Below are 19,642 nucleotides of genomic sequence, written 5' to 3'. Positions count from 1 at the left end.
ATATGTCTTGTCTAATAAAACGAATTATACACATAAGTATGTTGTTTCAAACTACTACCGGATCACGAACCATTAATAGAATTTGATTTTTACGAATCCAAATAATACGCATACATTTTCCGATTGTAATTAATACCTGGAAAAGATCCATCTTGCCCAGTGTAGTGATCTACCCACAAAAGGAACGATACTTACTGATTGAAGGGATCTAAATCCAAAAGAAGGGAGGAAGAAGAGAGAGAAAATGAGAAGATGATTATACTGAGAAGGAGAAAAGTAGATAGATTAATTCAAAATTAGCATATCCCGTACAGAGATGCAGAGCCAGCTAAATAGAAAAATACTACTCACATACAACTTGTGAGTAAAGACATGGTTATTACACCCAATACAGGATAAGGGCCACCATAAGGGAAAATACTCTAGTAAGGTGTATGACAACTACTCATGAGGGTCTGTTTGGCAGCTGGGGTATAAGTACATTGTCCAGGTTAGGGAATTTTTTGGTTTATCCAAGACTATCATAACAATGGTTATTGTAAACGGTGTTTGTTTTCCATTGTGGTTAGTGTAGTATGTTGTTTGTCAAACATTTGTATACAAGATAAATTAATTAATTAAAAAAGAAATAAAAAACTAAACCGTATAATTTTATGGCTATGAGCATAAGAAATTTTTTAATAAAAAACTAGTTATGAAAGTAACCATCCAACCTAGGAAAGGATTAATGTATTCTAGGTTTGGCATGGAATTCCAAAACCCTACCTTTTTAGCCTCCTAAAATTCAGGTAGGACACACTATTCTTGTCTTGACATGGACTAAACACCCACACAAACACAATATACAGTTATTTTAGGGATAACCCAACCTAGGTTAGGATATCAAGGCTGCCAAACACGACCTGAATGATTCTTGACCTCAAGAATCAAGTCAAGGAATTGCTGATAGATAAACTGACTTGTCCTACCAATTTGCATCATCAATAATTGAGTGCTCCCAGTAAACCAAACTTGTTCAACCTGTTGGCGATGGCGTTTAATCAGTCTGGAAGCCAAAACTTGTTGAGGAACAATGTTTAAGCTACCTTATTTGTCCAACAGAGGAAGAGTATTTTGAGGAATAAGACCAACTCCAATTTTAGGCTTCAACTGAGCGACATGAAAGACAAGGTGAAATTCTAAAAGTAGTAGGAAGTTGAAGCTTGTAGGCCACATCACCAACTTTAGCAAGCACCTGATAAGGACCATAAAACTTGGAAGCAAGCTTCAAATTTCTTCTCAACTGGATAGAGGATTGTCTGTAAGGTTGCATTAGAAGATAAACCCAATCACCCACATTAAGCTCCTCTCAATTTTTTTCTTATCAGCTTGTTGTTTGATCATGTGCTGAGCTTCTTCCAGGGTGGACTTTAAGAGAATCAAACAACCTGTCTTTTCTGTAAATAATATTTTACAGATGCATTGATGGAAGACTGAGGGGACAATAACCCAAACTGAAGAGGGTTGTACCCATATAAAGCTTGGAAGGGAGTAAGCTTCAAACTAGTATGATAGGTTGTGTTGAACCACTATTCTGCCAGGGATAACCAACTAACCCATTTGGTTAATTTATAGCTAGTCATACACCTTAAGTAAGATTTTAAACAAGCATTAACCCTCTCAGTTTGGCCATCATACTGAGGGTGATATGATGTACTTATGTGTAGGGAAGTACCTAGCTTGGTGAAAAATTCTTACAAAAAATTACTCATAAAGATGCTATCTCTATCAGACACAATAGAAGTGGGTAGGCCATGCAACTCAAAGATGTTGCCAAGAAATATTTTAGCTATTGTAGAAGAATAAAATGGATGTATGAGAGCAATAAAGTGTTTAAACTTGGTAATTATGTACACAACTACAAGAATTACCTCTCTACTCTCAGATTTGGGCCATCCATTGATGAATCCATGCTAATATTTAGCTAAGATTGATCTGGAACATGGAGAGGTTGTACTTAAGCTTATGTTGGTATGCTTATGCTGCTGACAAATATCACATTCCTTGATATACTTGAAAAGGTCTTTTTTCATGCGCACCCAGTAGAAGTATTCTTTAACCCTTTGATAACTGGCTTGAGTACCAAAATTACCACCAATAGAAGAAGATTGAACAACAGTTAACACTTGATGTCTTAAATCACATTGACTACCAATGTATAATTTGTTGTTGTATCTAAGCATGCCTTGTAAAAAGGAGAAGGGAGGTCTGCTATCTGGAGAAACTGTTAATTGAGGAATCAATTCTACAACTAGGGTTGAAGCCAATATGAATTTTCTCAAGTAAGGATCGAAAACGTCATTCATGAGGGCTTGAAAAGAAGCTGGAGCATTGGTAAAGACAAAAGGCATAACCAGAAATTAATAATGTCCTTGATGTGTTTTGAAGGCTGTTTTGTGTGTGTCAAGAAGATAAACTCTAATCTGATGGTACCCTGCTCTCAAGTCAATCTTTGAAAAGATTTTTGCACCTTTCATCTCATCCAAAAGCTCATCAATAATTGGTATTCGGTACTTATCCTTTATAGTATAATCATTAAGTTTCCTATAATCAACACAAAACCTTCAACTTCCATCTTTTTTCTTGACTAATAAATAGGTGATGAAAATGGACTCTGGTTATACTGAATTATGCCAGATTTGAGCATTTCTTGTACTAAATTCTCAACCACTTCCTTTTTGAAAACGTGGGGGTACTAAAATACACACCAACTTTTTCTTAGGCAATCTGTATGAAAAACTTAAACATAATTAAGAGAGTTCAACTTAATGAATCTCAATCAAGGAATAGTATATAGAGTTATATTGAATTATGCCAGATTTGAGCATTTCTTGTACTAAATTCTCAACCACTTCCTTTTTGAAAACGCGGGGGGTACTAAAATACACATCAACTTTTTCTTAGGGCAATCTGTATGAAAAAACTTAAACATAATTCAGAGAGTTCAACTTAATGAATCTCAATCAAGGAATAGTATATAGAGTTATATCTCTTTCTCTCACAATCAGAAAGTTTATAGAGGCTAGTCTGTGAACTGATTTACGTGTGAGAGTACTTGGGTGATTCCAAAGATTAATTTCCCAAGTAATCAATCAAGTCGTATCCAACAAACAAGGTTGGGTGTATCTACTATGATTGATTAGCGCACAACCTGTGATATTTCAATTATAAAGATAAACAATATAATGCGAAAAAAATAACACAGACACAAAAAAATTTGTTAACGAGAAAATCAGAAATGTAGAAAAACCCAGGGACCTAGCCCAGGTTGAATACCAAACTGTATTAAGACGCTACAGACACTAGCCTACTATCAATTAACTTCGGGATGGAATGTAGTGAGACCGAATTAAACCCTCACATCAATTCAATTACAGTCGCGCTCCTTACGCCTCTTGAATCCCAACAGGACTCCGCGCAATTGATTCCCTTAGTTGACGTCATGCCAATTAAGAATTTATTCAACTCAATTGAACACTTTAAGCCAATCTGCCTCCCACATATAAGGAGTAATAGACAAGGTGATGGAAATATATAGCAATAGATAAAGTCTAGCTAACCTCAAAATACGGACTTATGCAAGCCGAAGTGCAGCCTATATTATTATTCACCTCACAAGTATTAAACTTGTGGAATCAACAAAGTCTAAGACGAAGAGAACTTTGATGATTATTATTTATCTTGATCAAGTGAGCAGCTCAACAATCGATCAAGATTGGGATACTCGAGCTATCAGATAAACAATAGCTTGACCTGGCTTCACGAATCCCTATGAAGTCTTTGTAGTCGCTAAACCCTAAAAGGGTTTTAGGAAGAGGACGAGTCTAGTTTTACAACTAGGACACACCAATAAAAGTAGTGTGGATTCAAAGATCCCAGTTGTTTGAGGTTTCCCTTATATAGACATTGAAAACATAAGTTGCTTTAGGTTTAAGCTAAGATAGCTTTGGAACCAAGCAAACAATATCTATTGTTAGATGAATCTTTGAATCTGATTTACATAATCAAGATATACACCATGGTTAGGATGAACCGTAACCGAACCGTGTACAAGACCACGCTCATGAATCTGATCAAATACTTGAGCATTTTCATAAACACTTAAGACTTAACTGGAGTCACAATAATGAAATCAAATATGTCAATGGTGTTTTAATAAATAGAGATTATTTAAATGCTAATTATCTCAAAGAAATAATTTTATGTGCATATGAATTTAATCGACATGGTAAGTAGGCGTACAAGGTACAAGTACTTAACCTGTTCGTGAACAGTTATGTCATGGTACGTGTACCGGTATGTATACTTTATAACATAACTGAGTTCTGGAGTTCACAAAAAAATTTCAGTACGTGTATCGGTATGTAAACCATTAAAACATAACCGAGTTCCGGAGTTAACACACAACTTTTTCGATATGCGTACTGGTATAGATACCATTTAAGCATAACCAAGTTCTGGCATTTAAACATAACCAAGTTCCGGAGTTCACATAACTTTTCTGGTATGTGTACCGGTATGGATACCAAACCGATTCCGTATCCAACAATTCTTTTATAGTACGCGCACTGGTCTGCGTACCGATCCAGATTCACGAGTTCACAGACTTTTAAAGGTATGGATACTAATATGCGTACCAAAAATTTGTTTGTCGATATATAGCTACTCCTATACGTGTACTGAGTACATATATTACGGTTTCAGACTTATAATAGTTTTCCCAGTTTGTAAGACTAATATATACACTGTCTTGTATTCGAATTTATAATAGTTTTATATTTTTCCCTAAATCGATTCGAAACGTTCCCGAATAACATTAATGATACATATCATTGTTCCAGGCTACTTTCGAATGATATTATTGAATCATGATTTTGATTGCGAATAACAAATTGTTCTTAACCGAAAGTCATCAAGTATGAAATGTTCTTAAGCTTAATCATATTTCGAGGACTTATTACAAGAAGAATCTTGACTCGAAATTCTTGATATGTTTGCAATAGTTTAATTAGTTACGCGAAAACGTCTCAAAGATATAAAGGTGAATATAACTTGAGAAATAGGTGGTTCGGTCTTCACTTACCTTTTGTTGAGTAAGTTCTCCAAAAGATTCGGTTGGTCTTCGCCTTCAAACGGAACGCAATGATGACTGCCGTGATGTCTGTTTCTTAACTACATCTTTTATCCTAATCCGAGACTTAAATAATTGTAGATTAGAAATCAAGATATAGTTTTGACAACTAAATTTGATAACAATATTGAGATAGCAACACTTGTGAGTTCGACCGAGAAATGCTCTAACACTTTTGTATATAAGAAATTTTGTAGGGTCTTTGGTTAGGAGGAGTTGTATTAGTTTTTAGTGTAATATGGTGGTCTTGAGCTCTATATGGAGATAGGGACTTAGGCTCAAAAAAAACTTGAGAGAATGAGTTAAGTAACTCAGTCCATGTGTGTTCTTCTAAAAGAATTGTTGAAGTTCCTCACCAGTTAAGTAACTTGAGTGAAGTCTGAAGTGCATGTGATTAATACCCTTTTGCCATCTCTAGAAAAAGAAACAATCATTTTTTTTAAATCAAACATAATAGGGCTTACACCTTTCATCCAGTCCACACCCAAACCATATCATAACAACCTAGTGTAAGAATTCGCATGTCAAACTGGAACCGATGCCCTTGCATTGTCCAAGAAAAATTTGGACATCTTACATTACTAATGAGTTTATTACCATCAACAACTGCTACTACTCAGGAAGCAGCGGGTTCAATGTAGCCTCTACATCTCTCAGCCGCTGCAGGATATAGGAAACTATGTGTGCCACCACTATCAATTAGTATTGTAAGGGGTTTCTTGTTCATCATTCCTTGAATCTTAATTGTAGAATGAGAAACATTACTAGACAATGCATAAACTGATATTTCTACCTCTTCTTCATGTTCATGTGATAGTAGAAAATCTGAGGGTGACTCCTTACTAGAAATAATTGAATCCTCTTCATCTGCAGCTAACATGAAAATATGTTGCTTAACACATCGATATCCTTCTTGCTCTCATGTAAGCATATGAGAGTCTCCTAATAGGGGGTATTGAACTTGTTGATGGACTAAAAGTTTTGTTTGGTGGTATAGGACTAGTAACAGGTGAAGTAATATTTCTTGGAGTATAATTGTTAAGAATAAAAATTGGTGAAGGCCTTTGATGACCTTTAACTTTCCTGACTGCATTTTCTAATAGAGCTTCTTGGGTTCTTGCTAAGTAAACTGCCTTCTGTAATCTTGTGGATAAAACATTTGTACACGCATACGTAATTCATATTTTAATCCACTAATGAAGCTATATTCTTCTGTGAGATGTGTTTTTTTATCTAACATTAATGCTTTCAGCTCTTAAAAAACTTCATGATACTCTAAAACAAAACCAACTTGTCCCAACTTATTGAATTATCCCACTACATCATCGTGACCCAACTCCTGAGATGTAGAACAAAGATCACGAACAAATTCTTCCCAAGTAACCAAAGGTTTCCTATTTGATAGTCTTGATACCAAATACCTGCTCTGCCTTCTAGATACATAGAAGCTAAACTTACAGCATGTTTGGATAGGAATTTAGAAGCTACTTTTTAACTTCTATAAGTTAAAAAGTCGAAAGTTAGGGTGGGATGCATATTATGAAACGACTTTTATAAGTCGAAAAATATCTTTCGTTTTTTAGCCGATATTTTTGGCTTTTTACTTCTTAAAGAAGATGTTTCTCCTCGTTAACCGTGTTCATATACTTTTCCCTTCTTCTTTATCTTTTACTCTCCTCGATAACTCTCACTCTCACTAATTTATTTCCCTTCCCTTGTATCTTTTCCTTCAGAAGAGTTGTGAGAGAATAACAACACTCAAAGAAACAAAAATTAGGGTAATTTCTTTCTCTTTTTCTCATCAGTTATGATTCATGGTAAGATCGATGATGATTTTTTTTATGAGATTGATGTGATTCGTTTTTATTATTTATATAAAAAGATTATCTTGTTAATCCTATCTTATACAAGCATACATAACATGACATGGTTGATATAGATCTGATTGCATACATCTTTTATCGTTGTTAATATATGTTGCTTTTTTTACTTCATTTGTTTGTTAATCTTTCTTTACTGATAGTGACAGATGTAGATCTACAAAGGCATAAATTAAATTGGGTTAAGATTTAAACCACCCTTAAAATCTCTCTCTATACATATTATTTTCTGAGTTTCGGTTGCATTAGGGACTTGGATGTTAAAACTAATAAAGGATGAGGTTTACATGATTTACGTTTAATTAGGAGGTATTTATGATATTGTTCTTTATTGCTTGTCAGATTAATTATGACTTCAAGTTCAAACCAAGCTACAGTGCCTTCGTTTAAATAAGCTAAAGAGGTTCCTTCCAGTTGGTCTCTTGTTCATGAATCATATTTCATAGACTTGATGATAGTTAAGGTTCAAGCAAGTGGTGAAGATAGGCAATTGGGAGCATTCTCAAAACATGATTGGAGTGATATTAGGAAGCAGTATTATATGAGGTTCTGGTTGAAACATAGTTTGAAGGCATTTAAAAACACATTTACTAAGTTGAAGGAACGGTACAAATATCATGAGAAACTTGTGGAAGATAATACTAGGCTAGGATGGGATCCTATTTTGTGTACGGTAGATGCCTCAAATGAATGGTGGGATGACCATGTGAAGGTGGGATTCTGTTGTTATACATTATTCATCTTTCATTTTAGCAATCTAGCAAAAAAATCTTTCGTTAAATTACTAACTGTCTACTAACTCACAGAAATTTCCACGAGATAAGGTGTTTGGTGTTTCCGGTTGTCCCGAATATTCGAAGTTAGCGATGATATACGGTGACACAGTGGCAACGAAAAATCTTAGACAAACGCAAAATGGTAGTTTTGATTCTTTGGATGGCGAAGATGAGACAAATATGTTCGAAGAAGATGTTCCCCAAGCTAGTCTTATACCACCGTTACATGGTAGTACACAAATTTCTAGTAACAATGGTGTCGCCAGTGATGTGAATGATGGAAATATGGATAACCAATCTCATTCACAAAAATTTCCACAAGATAAGGTGTTTCGTGTTTCCGGTTGTCCCGAATATTCGAAGTTAGCGATAATATATGGTGACACAGTGACAACGGGAAATCTTAGACAAACGCAAAATGGTGGTTTTGATTCTTCGGATGGCGAATATGAGACAAATATGTTCGAAGAAGATGTTCCCAAGCTAGTCCTACACCACTGTTACATGGTAGTACACAAATTTCTATTAACAATGGTGTCGTAAGTGATGTGGATGATGGAAATATGGATAACCAATATTGTGGCCTCTCCCGTAACCCAAGTGGCGCCAATAAAAGTACACATGTTTCCAGCAACAATGGTGGTATAAATGATATGATGGTAGACAATGTGGATGACCATTTTCGTCATCGCTCGCGTACACCAAGTGGGAGCAATAGGCGCGCTAGGAAGGAAAACATGACAAATGAAATTGGAGAATCACTGAAGATACTATCTAAAAATGCTAAAGCTAAATTAGAGGATAAAACTAAATACTCAATATCTGAATGCCCAGAACTTCTGGATTCTATGGGAACACATGTTGGAAGGGCTACATATGTTAAGACAGTAAAAGTGCTTAAAAACAAAGGATGGAGAGAGACATTTATCAAAATGTCGGAAGGTCTAAGGAATGATTGGATTGATACCATAGGAAACAGGGATTTTTAGAATGATGGCACTCATAAAGTTAAAGCTATCAGTACTTAATTAGATGAATACTTTTTGGTTCGACATATATACTAGCTAACTATAGGTATAAGGGAAATGAAAGGAAACATCTGACTTTGCATCATAAATCAAGCTATATTTTTGTTGTTGTTGATATTTTGTTAATTTTGGGTATATATTTTGTGAGATGCAGATGAGTAAAATCTTAATGTCACTGTTTAACATGGTGTCCTGCTTTTTTTTTTTGTCGTTGTAATGAAGATAACTCTACACATCCATGTAATAGCTTGGCTTAGGAATATATCTACATATATGGTTTCATTTTACTAAAAATTGTTGTCTTTAATGTTTTTTAGTACTATTTTTATTAGTTATTTGTATTTATGATACAATTCTTTTAATGGATTTATCATTAGTTAACAAGTTAAACATGAGTTTGGATAATGAATCTGAAAAAAGCAGTGAAGTTGTGGAGTTGGTAGCGAGGTATGTGCTAGATAAAAACATTGGAAATTGCATTCGGAAGCAGCCGTACCGGACAGACTCTGGAAAGCAATATGTGTTTAATGTACTAAATGGGAATGAAAACCGGTGCCCATAAATACTTCGGCTAGAAGTCAACGTATTATATGACTTGTATGATATATTGAGACATCGAGGGAATTTACACAACACTCTCCATGTCGTTGTTCAAGAAAAAGTTTGTATATTCTTATATACAATATGACACAATGAATGTAACAGATTGGTTGTAGATCGGCTGCAACACTCCAATAAGACCATATCTCGTCATTTCAAGACTGTTTTAAAATCTATATGCAAATTTGCAAAAGAAGTTATCAAACCTCCAGATTTCGGTATTATCCATCCATATATTATGAGTAGGCATGACAAATATTATCCTTGGTTTAAGGTATACTCTTGTGATATTGCATATAATGAATTTCTTTAGGTTTAATTACAGAAATAATACGACTGACTAATTTTATTAATTTTTTTTATTGGTAGGATTGTGTTGGTGCAATCAACAGAATACAGATACCATATCAGGGAAGGAAGACTTTGTCCACCCAAAACGTTATGTGTGCTTGCGATTTTGATATGTGTTTCACTTATGTTTTAGCTGGCTGGGAAGGCACGATTAATGATACAAGAGTATTCATGGAAGCAATCAACGATCCACAATCAAAGTTCCCCCACCCCCTCAAGGTGATCTTTCAATATTGTTATACTTCATTGGCTTAATTTTATTCTTACAAAGTTTGGTAGATAACTATACATAAGATGGTATCTAAGATACTTGTTAATATCTGTAGATTTGATAAGATTTCATTTCAATAGTACTTCTTTTACAAAAAAATAAATAAATCAAATACTTAAAAGAAGCACATATCAGAGAGTTGCTTGAATATGTTTTAATATCACTTCTTTGATAAGATACAGGCATAACTACAAGTCACATTGCAGAGGCAACTAATTGTTCCAAACTGCATTTGTATGTGTATATGTTGGCATAAGTAGTGTATATAAGTTTTTACTCACTGAGTTTTATTATTTGGACAGGAAAATACTATGTGGTTGATCCGGGATACTCTAATATGCTCGGATATTTAGCTCCATATAGAGGAGAGCGGTACCATCTGAATGATTATAAAAAAAAAGGGTACCTTGTAACGCAAGGAAAAAATTTAACCTTGCACACTCGTCGCTGCGTAATGTGATCGAACGTTGTTTTGGTGTACTCAAAGCTCGAGTTCTTATTTTGAAGATGTTGCCGTCTTACAACTTGCGTAAGCAAAGGAATATCGTTATAGCTTCATATGTGATACATAATTTTATTAGAAAACACACCATTACATACGATTTATTCATCGAATATGGAATTGACGATATGATTTTCGAAGGTGAAGGACCGAGTGATGCTAGTGAAACTGGGACTTACGCCAATTTATATGCTAGTGAGGCTCAAAGAAGATGACATGACATGGATTCTCATCTGGATGGGGTTCGTCTAGGCATGTCCATGTATTACCGTCTTCCATTATGAAAAATGTCATATATTACCATCTTCCATTATGAAAATTATGTATTAACTTTCGTAACTTCAAACCATCCCAAACTAGTTCAAATGCAAAAGGATTATGCTTAGTATTTATGGGTTATATATTTTTCTTTTTAAGGATTACTGTTGTTATTTATGGGTTATATATTATTTTTCATTTGAAGGATTGCTACTTGTACAAGGATTCACCTGCCAACCATGAGAAAAAGGAAAAGTGGTTCGTTTATATACGGAGGAACAAGAACAAACTTAAATAACAACAATTTTACAATGATAATTTTTCCTTCTGCTTTGATTATGTTGCCAAACTTACTTATTGACTTTTTTGCTTAAAAGTCATGCAATTGCCAAACTAACTTATCTACTTTTTAGCTCATGAGAAGTACTTCTGAGAAGTTCAGAAGCACTTCTGACTTCTACTTTTGCATCCAAACGGGCTATTAAATTATGCGTAAGAAAAAAGTTCTTACACTTTCTAATCCAAGACCTTGGACCGAACCTTGGAAATTTGACCTTGGGTTTTGGTTGATGAAAAATATCCTGGCTACTAAGAAAAAAACGAGGAGGATGAGATAAAATTTCACGAGAGTAAATCCTGGTGACGGACTACCAGTAAGAGGCTGACTCAATATTCCACCCGAGTTTACTGGTAGAGTATCCTTAACATGGTTGGATCAAGACGAGATCTCAACATATTTATCTAGATGAACATCCAACGACTCATTCAAAGCATCCATGAACTCCACAACGGGCTTGTTCTGATTTTCCCCGAGATCTGCTACCATGGACAAACCATCATCATATTTTGATGAAGAATCACCTTGAGATTTAGCTGACTCTTCTAGTCTTTTATTTGAATCAGCCTGAGCTCTAGTGAGTTCTTCATTTTTCTTATATAATTCATCTAGCGCAGCTTTATTTGCCATGATAAAGGTACATAGGATAGTTGCTATGATGCCAATTTGTAGTGATCTACACTACAAAGGGACCGAGACTTACTGGTTGAAGGGATCTAAATCCAGAAGAAAGGAGGAAGAAGAAAATAAGACTGAGAAGGAGAAAAGTAGATAAATTAATTCAAAATTAGCATATCCCGTACAGAACTGCAAAGCCGACTACTACTCGGTACAACTTGTGAGTAAAGACAGGATTAATACACCCAATACAGGATAAGGGCCGCCATAAGACAGACACTCTAGTAAGTAGAAATAGAGACATTCAAGCCACCGAACCATCAAAGAATGTGCAACTTGACGTCAGTGAAAAGCGCAAGCACCTGTTTTAGTCCAGTAACTTTGGTCACCCATGTTAAGGGCAACCTTGAATGGTAAATAAAAAGGAAACCCGTTCATTATTTACTCCTCCAGTTAGCGTCATAATTAAGTCAAGTCAAAAATTCAGAAACTTGCTTAAACTCAAAAAGGGCTTACTTGTAATTAACACACGTCTCTATATAAGGCAACTGACCTGCCGAAATCCAGTTCTAGTTCCAGTTCTTTGTTAGAGAAAGAGAGGGAGAGAGAAAGATAAACCAAAGGTTTTGGGGCTTGTTTATTTTTTCCCTCTTACAAATCTCTCGGAAAGTTAATTCAAATACCGCCGATCGGAGGTAAATTCAAATCAATAAAGGTTAGATATTCTAGTTTTGATGGTCGATTCTACTTCTAGTTTTGATGTTCATGATTGTTATTCAAGGAACGAGAAGAGGACTCTACTTCTCTGAATTAGTTCCGTGATAATTACTTGTTCTTTCCATAATTAGGGTTTTAGGGGTTTTGCTTTATATTTAAGTTGATGATATTGAGAAGCGGCATCAGTTTGCTCGATTAGGTTTTTTTTCTGGTTTTGGAGCTGCGAAGGAAGTTTTTAATTAGGATTTGATTGGTTTTGAATTAGGGTTTTAATTTTGTTTTATTTGTGTAAATCTGTTTGGAGTTCCGAGTTGGTGATATTTTTGTTATCAGCGGAGAATGATGGTACTGTGTAGGCAATGTTGTACAAGTGGGAAATCAGTTCCCTTAAATTGATTGGAATTCTATTGAATTAGGGTTACAGATCATAAAAGAGAAGACTTGAAATTAGGGTTTTTGTTTATCTGTGTGTTTTTCTGTATTTGTGGTAGTTATGGATGTCGATAATGGGAAGAGGATATTCAATAGACTAGGAGGAGGAGGAACAACAGATAAAGTCTGCTACCATTGGAGGGCGGGTAGATGTACCAGGAACCCGTGTCAGTTTCGGCATAGTGAACTGCCACAGCCAAGTAGCAGCAACGGGATGGGATCAAAGAGATCCCATGTGATACAACCTTCAGATCAGGGGAATTTTTCTGGTGGAAACTTCTCTGGTGGGAATTTCTCTGGTGCTGGCTCATTTTCGCGAAGAAAACCGAATACCTACAATCAAGCTGATACCCAGCCTTCAAGATGGGGCAGGGATCAGGGTCAAGGCGGGGCAGTTAATGGAGGACCTAGAGGTCCAGGATTTAGGCCTCCTCTGAAGACTCAGGATAAGGTTTGCACCTATTGGATGGCTGATAAGTGTTCTTATGGTGAAGGTTGCAAATTCTTGCATCAGTGGTTTGTCAGTGATAGTTTTACTATGTTGACGCAACTTGCTGGACACGAGAAGAAGGTAGCTTCATCTTGTTCAATTTTCATTTTCCTCAACTTATACTATTTGTAGTTGTTCAGCTGTTTGATTGGAGGATTTGTGTTATAACAGGTCATTAGCGGGATTGCTTTCCCAATGGGGTCTGACAAATTATATTCTGGTAGCAAAGATGGAACTGTTCGGGTCTGGGATTGTCAAACTGGCCAGGTTGTTAGAAATTTCTTGATTTTTTTTTTGAAGTTTTGGTGGTCTTACCTTCCTTTACGAAACTCAATTGCATCATCATGATGTTCAGTGTGCTGCTGTAATTAACCTTGGATCTGAAGTTGGCTGTGTCATCAGTGAAGGCCCCTGGGTGTTTGTTGGAATTAATAACTGTGTCAAGGTACTGCCATTTATTTGTTTTTAAGTTTCTCTTACCTCTTTTTTTTTGTGAATCACATGATTTTTATATTTACTTTTCCGTCTTGCCTTGTTGCTTGTTTAATGGTCTTGTTTAATCACATAACTTGTAGGCTTGGAACACTCAAACCAATAGTGAACTCAGTCTTAGTGGTCCATCTGGACAAGTTTATGCCTTGGCCGTGGGTAATGAAATGCTACTTGCTGGAACACAGGTACTTTCTCGTTTTTCCTTTTGTTCAAACAATAGTGATGCCTCTTTTTCATAGTCCACTCTTTTTACTCTTTGTTTTATGTAGATCTATTCTTCATTCGTGTCTCACTTCATATTCTCATGGATATAACTAATTTTTTTGTTACTTTTGCTCCAGGATGGTAGCATATTGGTTTGGAAATTTGTTGCTGCTACCAATGGTTTTGAGCCTGCTGCTGCTCTTCAGGCTCATAGTGCTTCTGTTGTCACGTTAGTTGTAGGCGCTAACAGACTCTACTCTGGATCCATGGATAACACAATAAGGGTATGTTGTTCCTTCTGGATCCATGGATAATACATTCTAGGATATAAAATTTTAAAGTTTATTAACCTGAAGGCTGTCTCCATCATTGTTTTGTTGATCTGTGATACAAGAACTCCCTTTTCTTTTTGATATTATATATCAGGTGGCTGAAGCACATCTTATATTCTCTTGTCCATATGTCATACTGAATAAATTTCTTCTTTACGTCTATATGGGAGTGGATCATGTTTATGTCTTATCTTTAACATTTGTCTTTCTCCTCCATCAGGTGTGGGAACTTGAGACATTACAGTGCATTTATACTCTGACAGATCACACATCAGTTGTAATGTCTGTTCTTTGCTGGGATCAGTTTTTATTGTCATGTTCTCTGGACAAAACAATAAAGGTTAAAACTTCTTCTATTTTGCTTTATTGACCATAATTCTTTACCCTCGTAGAACTGTTAGCTTACCTCTATATTTGTTTGTTCAGGTCTGGGCTCTTACCGAGAGTGGAAAGTTAAAAGTCACTTACACCCATAAAGAAGAAGATGTATGCATCTGCTCTGCTTGTCTTTAGTATTTTATTTTGCATGAGTTTTAACTGAGTATGTTACTTATGAATGTTGATATTGAATCTTATTCTGACAAGGATTTCTTTAGGTAAATGTTATTTGAATGTCCTGTCCCAGTTTCATGTTCTCTGAACAATGGGATCTGTTATTAATGTTATTATGCACCGAGCTGTCAGCATAATTGCCTGTTTGAGAGATTTGAGATTCATATTTCAGAGTGCTACTAGACATTGCTGATCATTAAAATAATCTCTGGGGATGTTTTAGCATGTCGTAGTACTTATATTTACTTTTTGTAGTTTAATGTGAAATGATGGATTTGTTAGTACGGTAACTGTTTCGTTTTTGGTTTTTGGCTATTTATAAAATTTGCTTTGGTCGTACAGAGTCTGTTAGCGCTCTGTGGGATGCCTGATGCACAAGGAAAACCTGTGTTGATATGCTCATGCAATGACAACACTGTTCGTCTCTATGACCTGCCATCGTAAGTTACAGCTCTTGTTGTAGAGTGCTTTATCCTTGATGTGTTTGTTTTTACTAGTAAAGGAGCTTGACTAAGAACATTGTGTTTACTTTCTTTCACAGATTTAATGAACGAGGAAAAATTTATGCCAAAGAGGAGGCTCGAGCTATTCAAACTGCTCCTGGTGGTTTATTTTTTACTGGTGACGGAAATGGTGATCTAAAAGTGTGGAAGTGGTCTGAGCAATCACCTGCAGTTGCAACAGTGATGTAAACTAGATACTGACTGTGTGGAGAGGTTATCTGAAGATTCTGGACAATAAAAAGCATCTCAGTCAGTAAGAAGTTTTTAGTAGTCTGAGAAGTATCCAAGGCAGATTGAAGATTATTGTCAGCTATTAATAACTACATTCAGTAAAGTTCACAAAAGTGCATACTTTTCTGATGAGCCAAGAAATCTAAAAAATGAAAATGATGTCAAAGCTTCCCTTGTTTTAGTTTGGGTTTCATTTTTGATGAGAGTTTGTAATGTTTATTGTAACATTGTATTAAAAGCAAAAAGCAGAAGTATGATGAGGAATGAAAGCAATTCTTTCTTTCTTCTATAAATCGTTCTTCTATAAAATCAGTTTTTATCCTTCTTCAAGTTTCAGTTTTGATTATGGAGGATGCTCTTTTGTTCTGCTCAATTCTTTCTTTCACTCACTGGAGGGGCATTTGGGTGTTTTATTTTAGACATTAAAAAGAAAATTAGGTGGATAATGCGCCCTCACGTGTCTGGCTCATAACCAAAGAAAAAGAGTAATACTATTACCAAACACTGTCGTGTTCATTTGCTGTCTTCCGATTCTAATGGCGGATTTAATCCGTACAACACCATTCACAGGTATAGCAATTAGGTCCTCAAATGTGAAGAAGAAAAACAAATGGACAACAACACCGGCAGTAGTGAGACTTGGTTCATTTCCCTCCATTAATCTAATGGTAGATTATCATGACCAACGGTCTAGAAGGTTCCCTTGTTTGAAGGTTTCTAATCGAAGTTTATCATCTCCTTCGAGTAATAATACTACCAGTGAAGCAGTAGTAGAGGAAGAAGGAAGTGATACAACAAATTTGTTGGATAAAGTTGAGGTTTTTGATTTGAGTGGAAATGGTGTTATAATATCAGATCTCTGGAATGATAGGAAAACCTTAGTTGCATTTGCCCGTCATTTTGGGTAATTTCCACTCTTACTTAACCCATTTATACTAATCAGATTTTGTATTCTTTTTCTGAACTGGGAAGTTGTATGTATGCAGGTGTGTTCTTTGTCGCAAAAGGGCTGATTATCTTGCTTCTGTAAAGGTAAATATACTACTATCAAATTTTATGGAGAAAATGATGTGATCTTGTTTTTGTTCATGCTGAGGAATTTATATTTACAGGATAAGTTGGATGCTGCTGGGGTTACCCTTGTTTTAATTGGACCAGGTAGTGTTGATCAGGTATGCCACAACATTTTTAAGTTAACACAATTGAGTATAGAGTGAATTTATTTTGGAGCTGTCTTACGCGAAATACTGATTGCAAATGATTAGCCAATATTTCTCACCCAAAGTAGGATAATCCACACTGAAAGAGGATGTAGTTGGATCTATACTAGTAGCCCAGTAGGGAATCAATGGCTTTTAGTTTACTGCTGGAAGTATAAAAATGCATGCTAATATCCTAATTTTTCTTAGTGCAGGCAAAGGTTTTCTACGAGCAGACGAAGTTTAAAGGGGGTACGATTTGTTTTTCTACAAAATGAACATTAATAAGTTATAGCAAGTTCAACTGCACATGGTGCATATATTGAAACTCATGATCTTTTTTGTTCGAAATTTTATCTCGTGATCAAATAACTAGGACATCTCCGTTTGAAAATTGGCTTGACTAGCCAAGTGAAACATGGATTTCTCTTTTATACAGATGTAAATAAAATGTAATGAGTTTAAATGTTCTACCTATCCAGATTGACATGCTATATTGGACAATTATGCTCAGTGCTCAGCTAGAAAGTTTGAATTATAAGCTAGAGTTCTGAATTTTGGATATTTGGGCATGAAAGGTAGCTAGTTAACAGCTCCTAAGAAGTGTACAAAAAATGTATGTTGCAAGTAAAGTGAAGATTGTTGATACAATCCTCTGCGATAACTTTATACCTTTGATGTAGTTGTCTCGATTGTTGATACTATTCATTTCTCTGCAAGAACTTTATACCTTCATGTAGTTGTCTAAGTATGCGTTTCTTTTGTTAATGTAGAGTAACACTTACAGTGATCATTTGTGCAGAAGTATATGCAGATCCTAGCTATTCATCATATAAAGCTTTCGGTTTTGTTTCTGGGATTTCCACCACATTCACTCCTAAGGTAATAAACTGATATGCTTATAAAAAAATCACTTTTCCCTCTATAGTCACTTGTTGTGATTTTTTCCTTTATTTTCAATCTTGGGTTCACCGATCACCTATGACATTACTTTGATACTAATATTTTAGGCAGGTTTGAAGATAATTCAGTTATACATGGAAGGTTACAGACAAGACTGGGGACTTTCGTTTGAAAAGGATATCAGGACTAAAGGTGGCTGGTAAGTGAACTAAACAAAACAAAGTTTATGTGTTTTTAGTTATTAAAGAAAAACTAAGAGGTTGTTTGGTACAGTTTTCAAAAATAGTTTTCCACTGTTTTAATTTGGTAAACTGTTTTTGAAAACAAGGATAATCAACTAAATCGGATCAAATGTAAAGATTCGTCTAAGAGATAATGATATTAGCCATGACTCACTTGCAGTCATTCCCCCAATCTCTTACTTTGTTCCGAAAAGAAAAAAAGAACAAAGAAAAGAAAAAAGAGAAAACACAAAAAACAATAATTTGTTGTTTTCATTTTTTTGTTTTCAAAAACAGAAAACAGATAGAAAACATTTTGTGAAAATGTCCCTACCAAACACGTTTTCTCCTGTTTTCTGTTTTCTCTGTTTTTAAAAACAGAAAACTGTTTTTGAAAACTGTACCAAACAGGCTCTAAGATTCTGAGTTACACCAAGAAAAACTGAGATTTTGGATTATACCGAGAATGATATTCTCCTATTTATGCATACTCCAGTTTTTGGTCAAGAGACCATTTGGCAAGTGAAACAATATAATGTTAAATCGTCTATGCTTTTCTTAGGCAACAAGGAGGAGTAATTGTTGCAGGTCCTGGTAAAAGTAATATTACATACACCCATAAAGTAAGTCCTTTTTATTTTCTTCTGAAAATCATTATCATCAGTCTATTTTTTTTTCCCTCAACATTAGTCACTCTCTTATCTTTAAATTTATATATGCTTGCCTAGGACAAAGAAGCTGGAGATGATCCAGACATTGAAGATATTCTGAAAGCATGTTGCTCTTAAGTTAATTTACTGATGAAGGTTTCTCTTTCATTCTGGAATTGCAGAAACCTTTGTATAATTATGATATATGTATCAGTCCCAAAAAAAGTTACATGTATCAAAAACATACATTCATACACAAAGTACAAACGTATGTTTTTCGTATAATATACAAGCTTACTTACATCTATACAATATTTGACTCCACAGAGCTACTCCTTCAATGAGGATATACTACACTGTATAGCCTCATAAGGTCCCCAAATGAACTATGATTTTGGGCATACCAAAATCTTCCAAGGCATACTGAATGAGGACAAAAAAAGGTTGTGAAATAGCAAAATCAGATAACCCCTTAACCCAAATTTTTTAATGGCAAATTTGCCTTTTACGTATTAGTGTTAATAATCTTGATTAGTGATTAAATATTTTGTTTAGTGATTAAAATAATTTTCAGAATTATAAGAGTTGTTTAGATGAAAAATTTGGGGAAAAAAAATCAAAGTTTTGGTTTGGTTAAGAAGGAGAGAAAGAGAAGGAGAAAGTGAGAAAATTCTAATTCTTGATTCAATGGAGGATGAGGAGGGTCATCATTCATCTAAAAAACCTAGGAAAATACACATCAACTACAACAATGATCCAGAAATGGCTGATTTCTTAGATTATGAGAATGATTTTACACAAACTCAAACACAAACTCAAGATGATGATTTTTATGAGCCAAATCCAGATGATGAAGACATTGATGACGAACCCAATGCTTCTAATATACAGGTAAACGTATATCCTCTACTTAATCTCACTTCTA

General features: G+C 35.1%; 3 protein-coding genes across 4 annotated transcripts; all 3 read left to right on the top strand.

Annotated features, from left to right (window-relative positions):
- Nucleotides 1–7,501: 7,501 nt before the first annotated feature.
- LOC113294570 lies at nt 7,502–8,369 on the top strand. Its single transcript, XM_026542962.1, has 2 exons — nt 7,502–7,762; nt 7,857–8,369. The coding sequence occupies exons 1-2, from the start codon at nt 7,502–7,504 to the stop codon at nt 8,367–8,369; spliced, it is 774 nt and encodes a 257-aa protein (XP_026398747.1).
- A 4,000-nt stretch (nt 8,370–12,369) lies between these two features.
- LOC113297114 (zinc finger CCCH domain-containing protein 17-like) lies at nt 12,370–16,074 on the top strand. Of its 2 annotated transcripts, none has more exons than XM_026545527.1 (10): nt 12,370–12,486; nt 13,000–13,511; nt 13,602–13,697; nt 13,786–13,875; nt 14,006–14,107; nt 14,264–14,410; nt 14,679–14,798; nt 14,885–14,944; nt 15,353–15,450; nt 15,552–16,074. In XM_026545527.1, exons 2-10 carry the CDS (start codon nt 13,002–13,004, stop codon nt 15,700–15,702), a joined length of 1,374 nt encoding a protein of 457 aa, XP_026401312.1. In that variant the 5' UTR covers nt 12,370–12,486; nt 13,000–13,001; the 3' UTR covers nt 15,703–16,074. The 2 variants fall into 2 exon arrangements, with proteins under 2 accessions (XP_026401312.1, XP_026401311.1); XM_026545526.1 differs by having other exon boundaries at nt 12,376–12,506.
- Nucleotides 16,075–16,203: 129 nt separating this feature from the next.
- Nucleotides 16,204–19,024, top strand: LOC113297115 (thioredoxin-like protein AAED1, chloroplastic). The gene is made up of 8 exons (XM_026545528.1): nt 16,204–16,648; nt 16,731–16,776; nt 16,857–16,916; nt 17,159–17,195; nt 17,746–17,825; nt 17,954–18,045; nt 18,630–18,690; nt 18,796–19,024. Exons 1-8 carry the CDS (start codon nt 16,281–16,283, stop codon nt 18,853–18,855), a joined length of 804 nt encoding a protein of 267 aa, XP_026401313.1. The 5' UTR covers nt 16,204–16,280; the 3' UTR covers nt 18,856–19,024.
- The last annotated feature ends 618 nt before the right edge of the window (nt 19,025–19,642 follow it).

The sequence above is a fragment of the Papaver somniferum genome, chromosome 7 (genome assembly GCF_003573695.1).
Source record: "Papaver somniferum cultivar HN1 chromosome 7, ASM357369v1, whole genome shotgun sequence".
Lineage (NCBI taxonomy): Eukaryota > Viridiplantae > Streptophyta > Magnoliopsida > Ranunculales > Papaveraceae > Papaver > Papaver somniferum.
Note: the sequence above shows the minus strand (reverse complement) of the source record. Positions and strands in the feature narration are given on the sequence as shown.

What these genes read in the sequence shown, in the direction of transcription:
- LOC113297114 (XM_026545527.1), top strand. Translation starts at nt 13,002, where the DNA reads ATGGATGTCGATAATGGGAAGAGGATATTCAATAGACTAGGAGGAGGA. An exon ending in CTCTGGACAAAACAATAAAG is followed by an intron (nt 14,799 to 14,884) that starts GTTAAAACTTCT and finishes TTGTTTGTTCAG; the next exon opens with GTCTGGGCTCTTACCGAGAG. An exon ending in CGTCTCTATGACCTGCCATC is followed by an intron (nt 15,451 to 15,551) that starts GTAAGTTACAGC and finishes TTTCTTTCACAG; the next exon opens with ATTTAATGAACGAGGAAAAA.
- LOC113297115 (XM_026545528.1), top strand. Translation starts at nt 16,281, where the DNA reads ATGGCGGATTTAATCCGTACAACACCATTCACAGGTATAGCAATTAGG. An exon ending in GCAGACGAAGTTTAAAGGGG is followed by an intron (nt 17,196 to 17,745) that starts GTACGATTTGTT and finishes TCATTTGTGCAG; the next exon opens with AAGTATATGCAGATCCTAGC. An exon ending in ATATTACATACACCCATAAA is followed by an intron (nt 18,691 to 18,795) that starts GTAAGTCCTTTT and finishes ATGCTTGCCTAG; the next exon opens with GACAAAGAAGCTGGAGATGA.
- LOC113294570 (XM_026542962.1), top strand. Translation starts at nt 7,502, where the DNA reads ATGATAGTTAAGGTTCAAGCAAGTGGTGAAGATAGGCAATTGGGAGCA. An exon ending in GGTGGGATGACCATGTGAAG is followed by an intron (nt 7,763 to 7,856) that starts GTGGGATTCTGT and finishes ACTAACTCACAG; the next exon opens with AAATTTCCACGAGATAAGGT.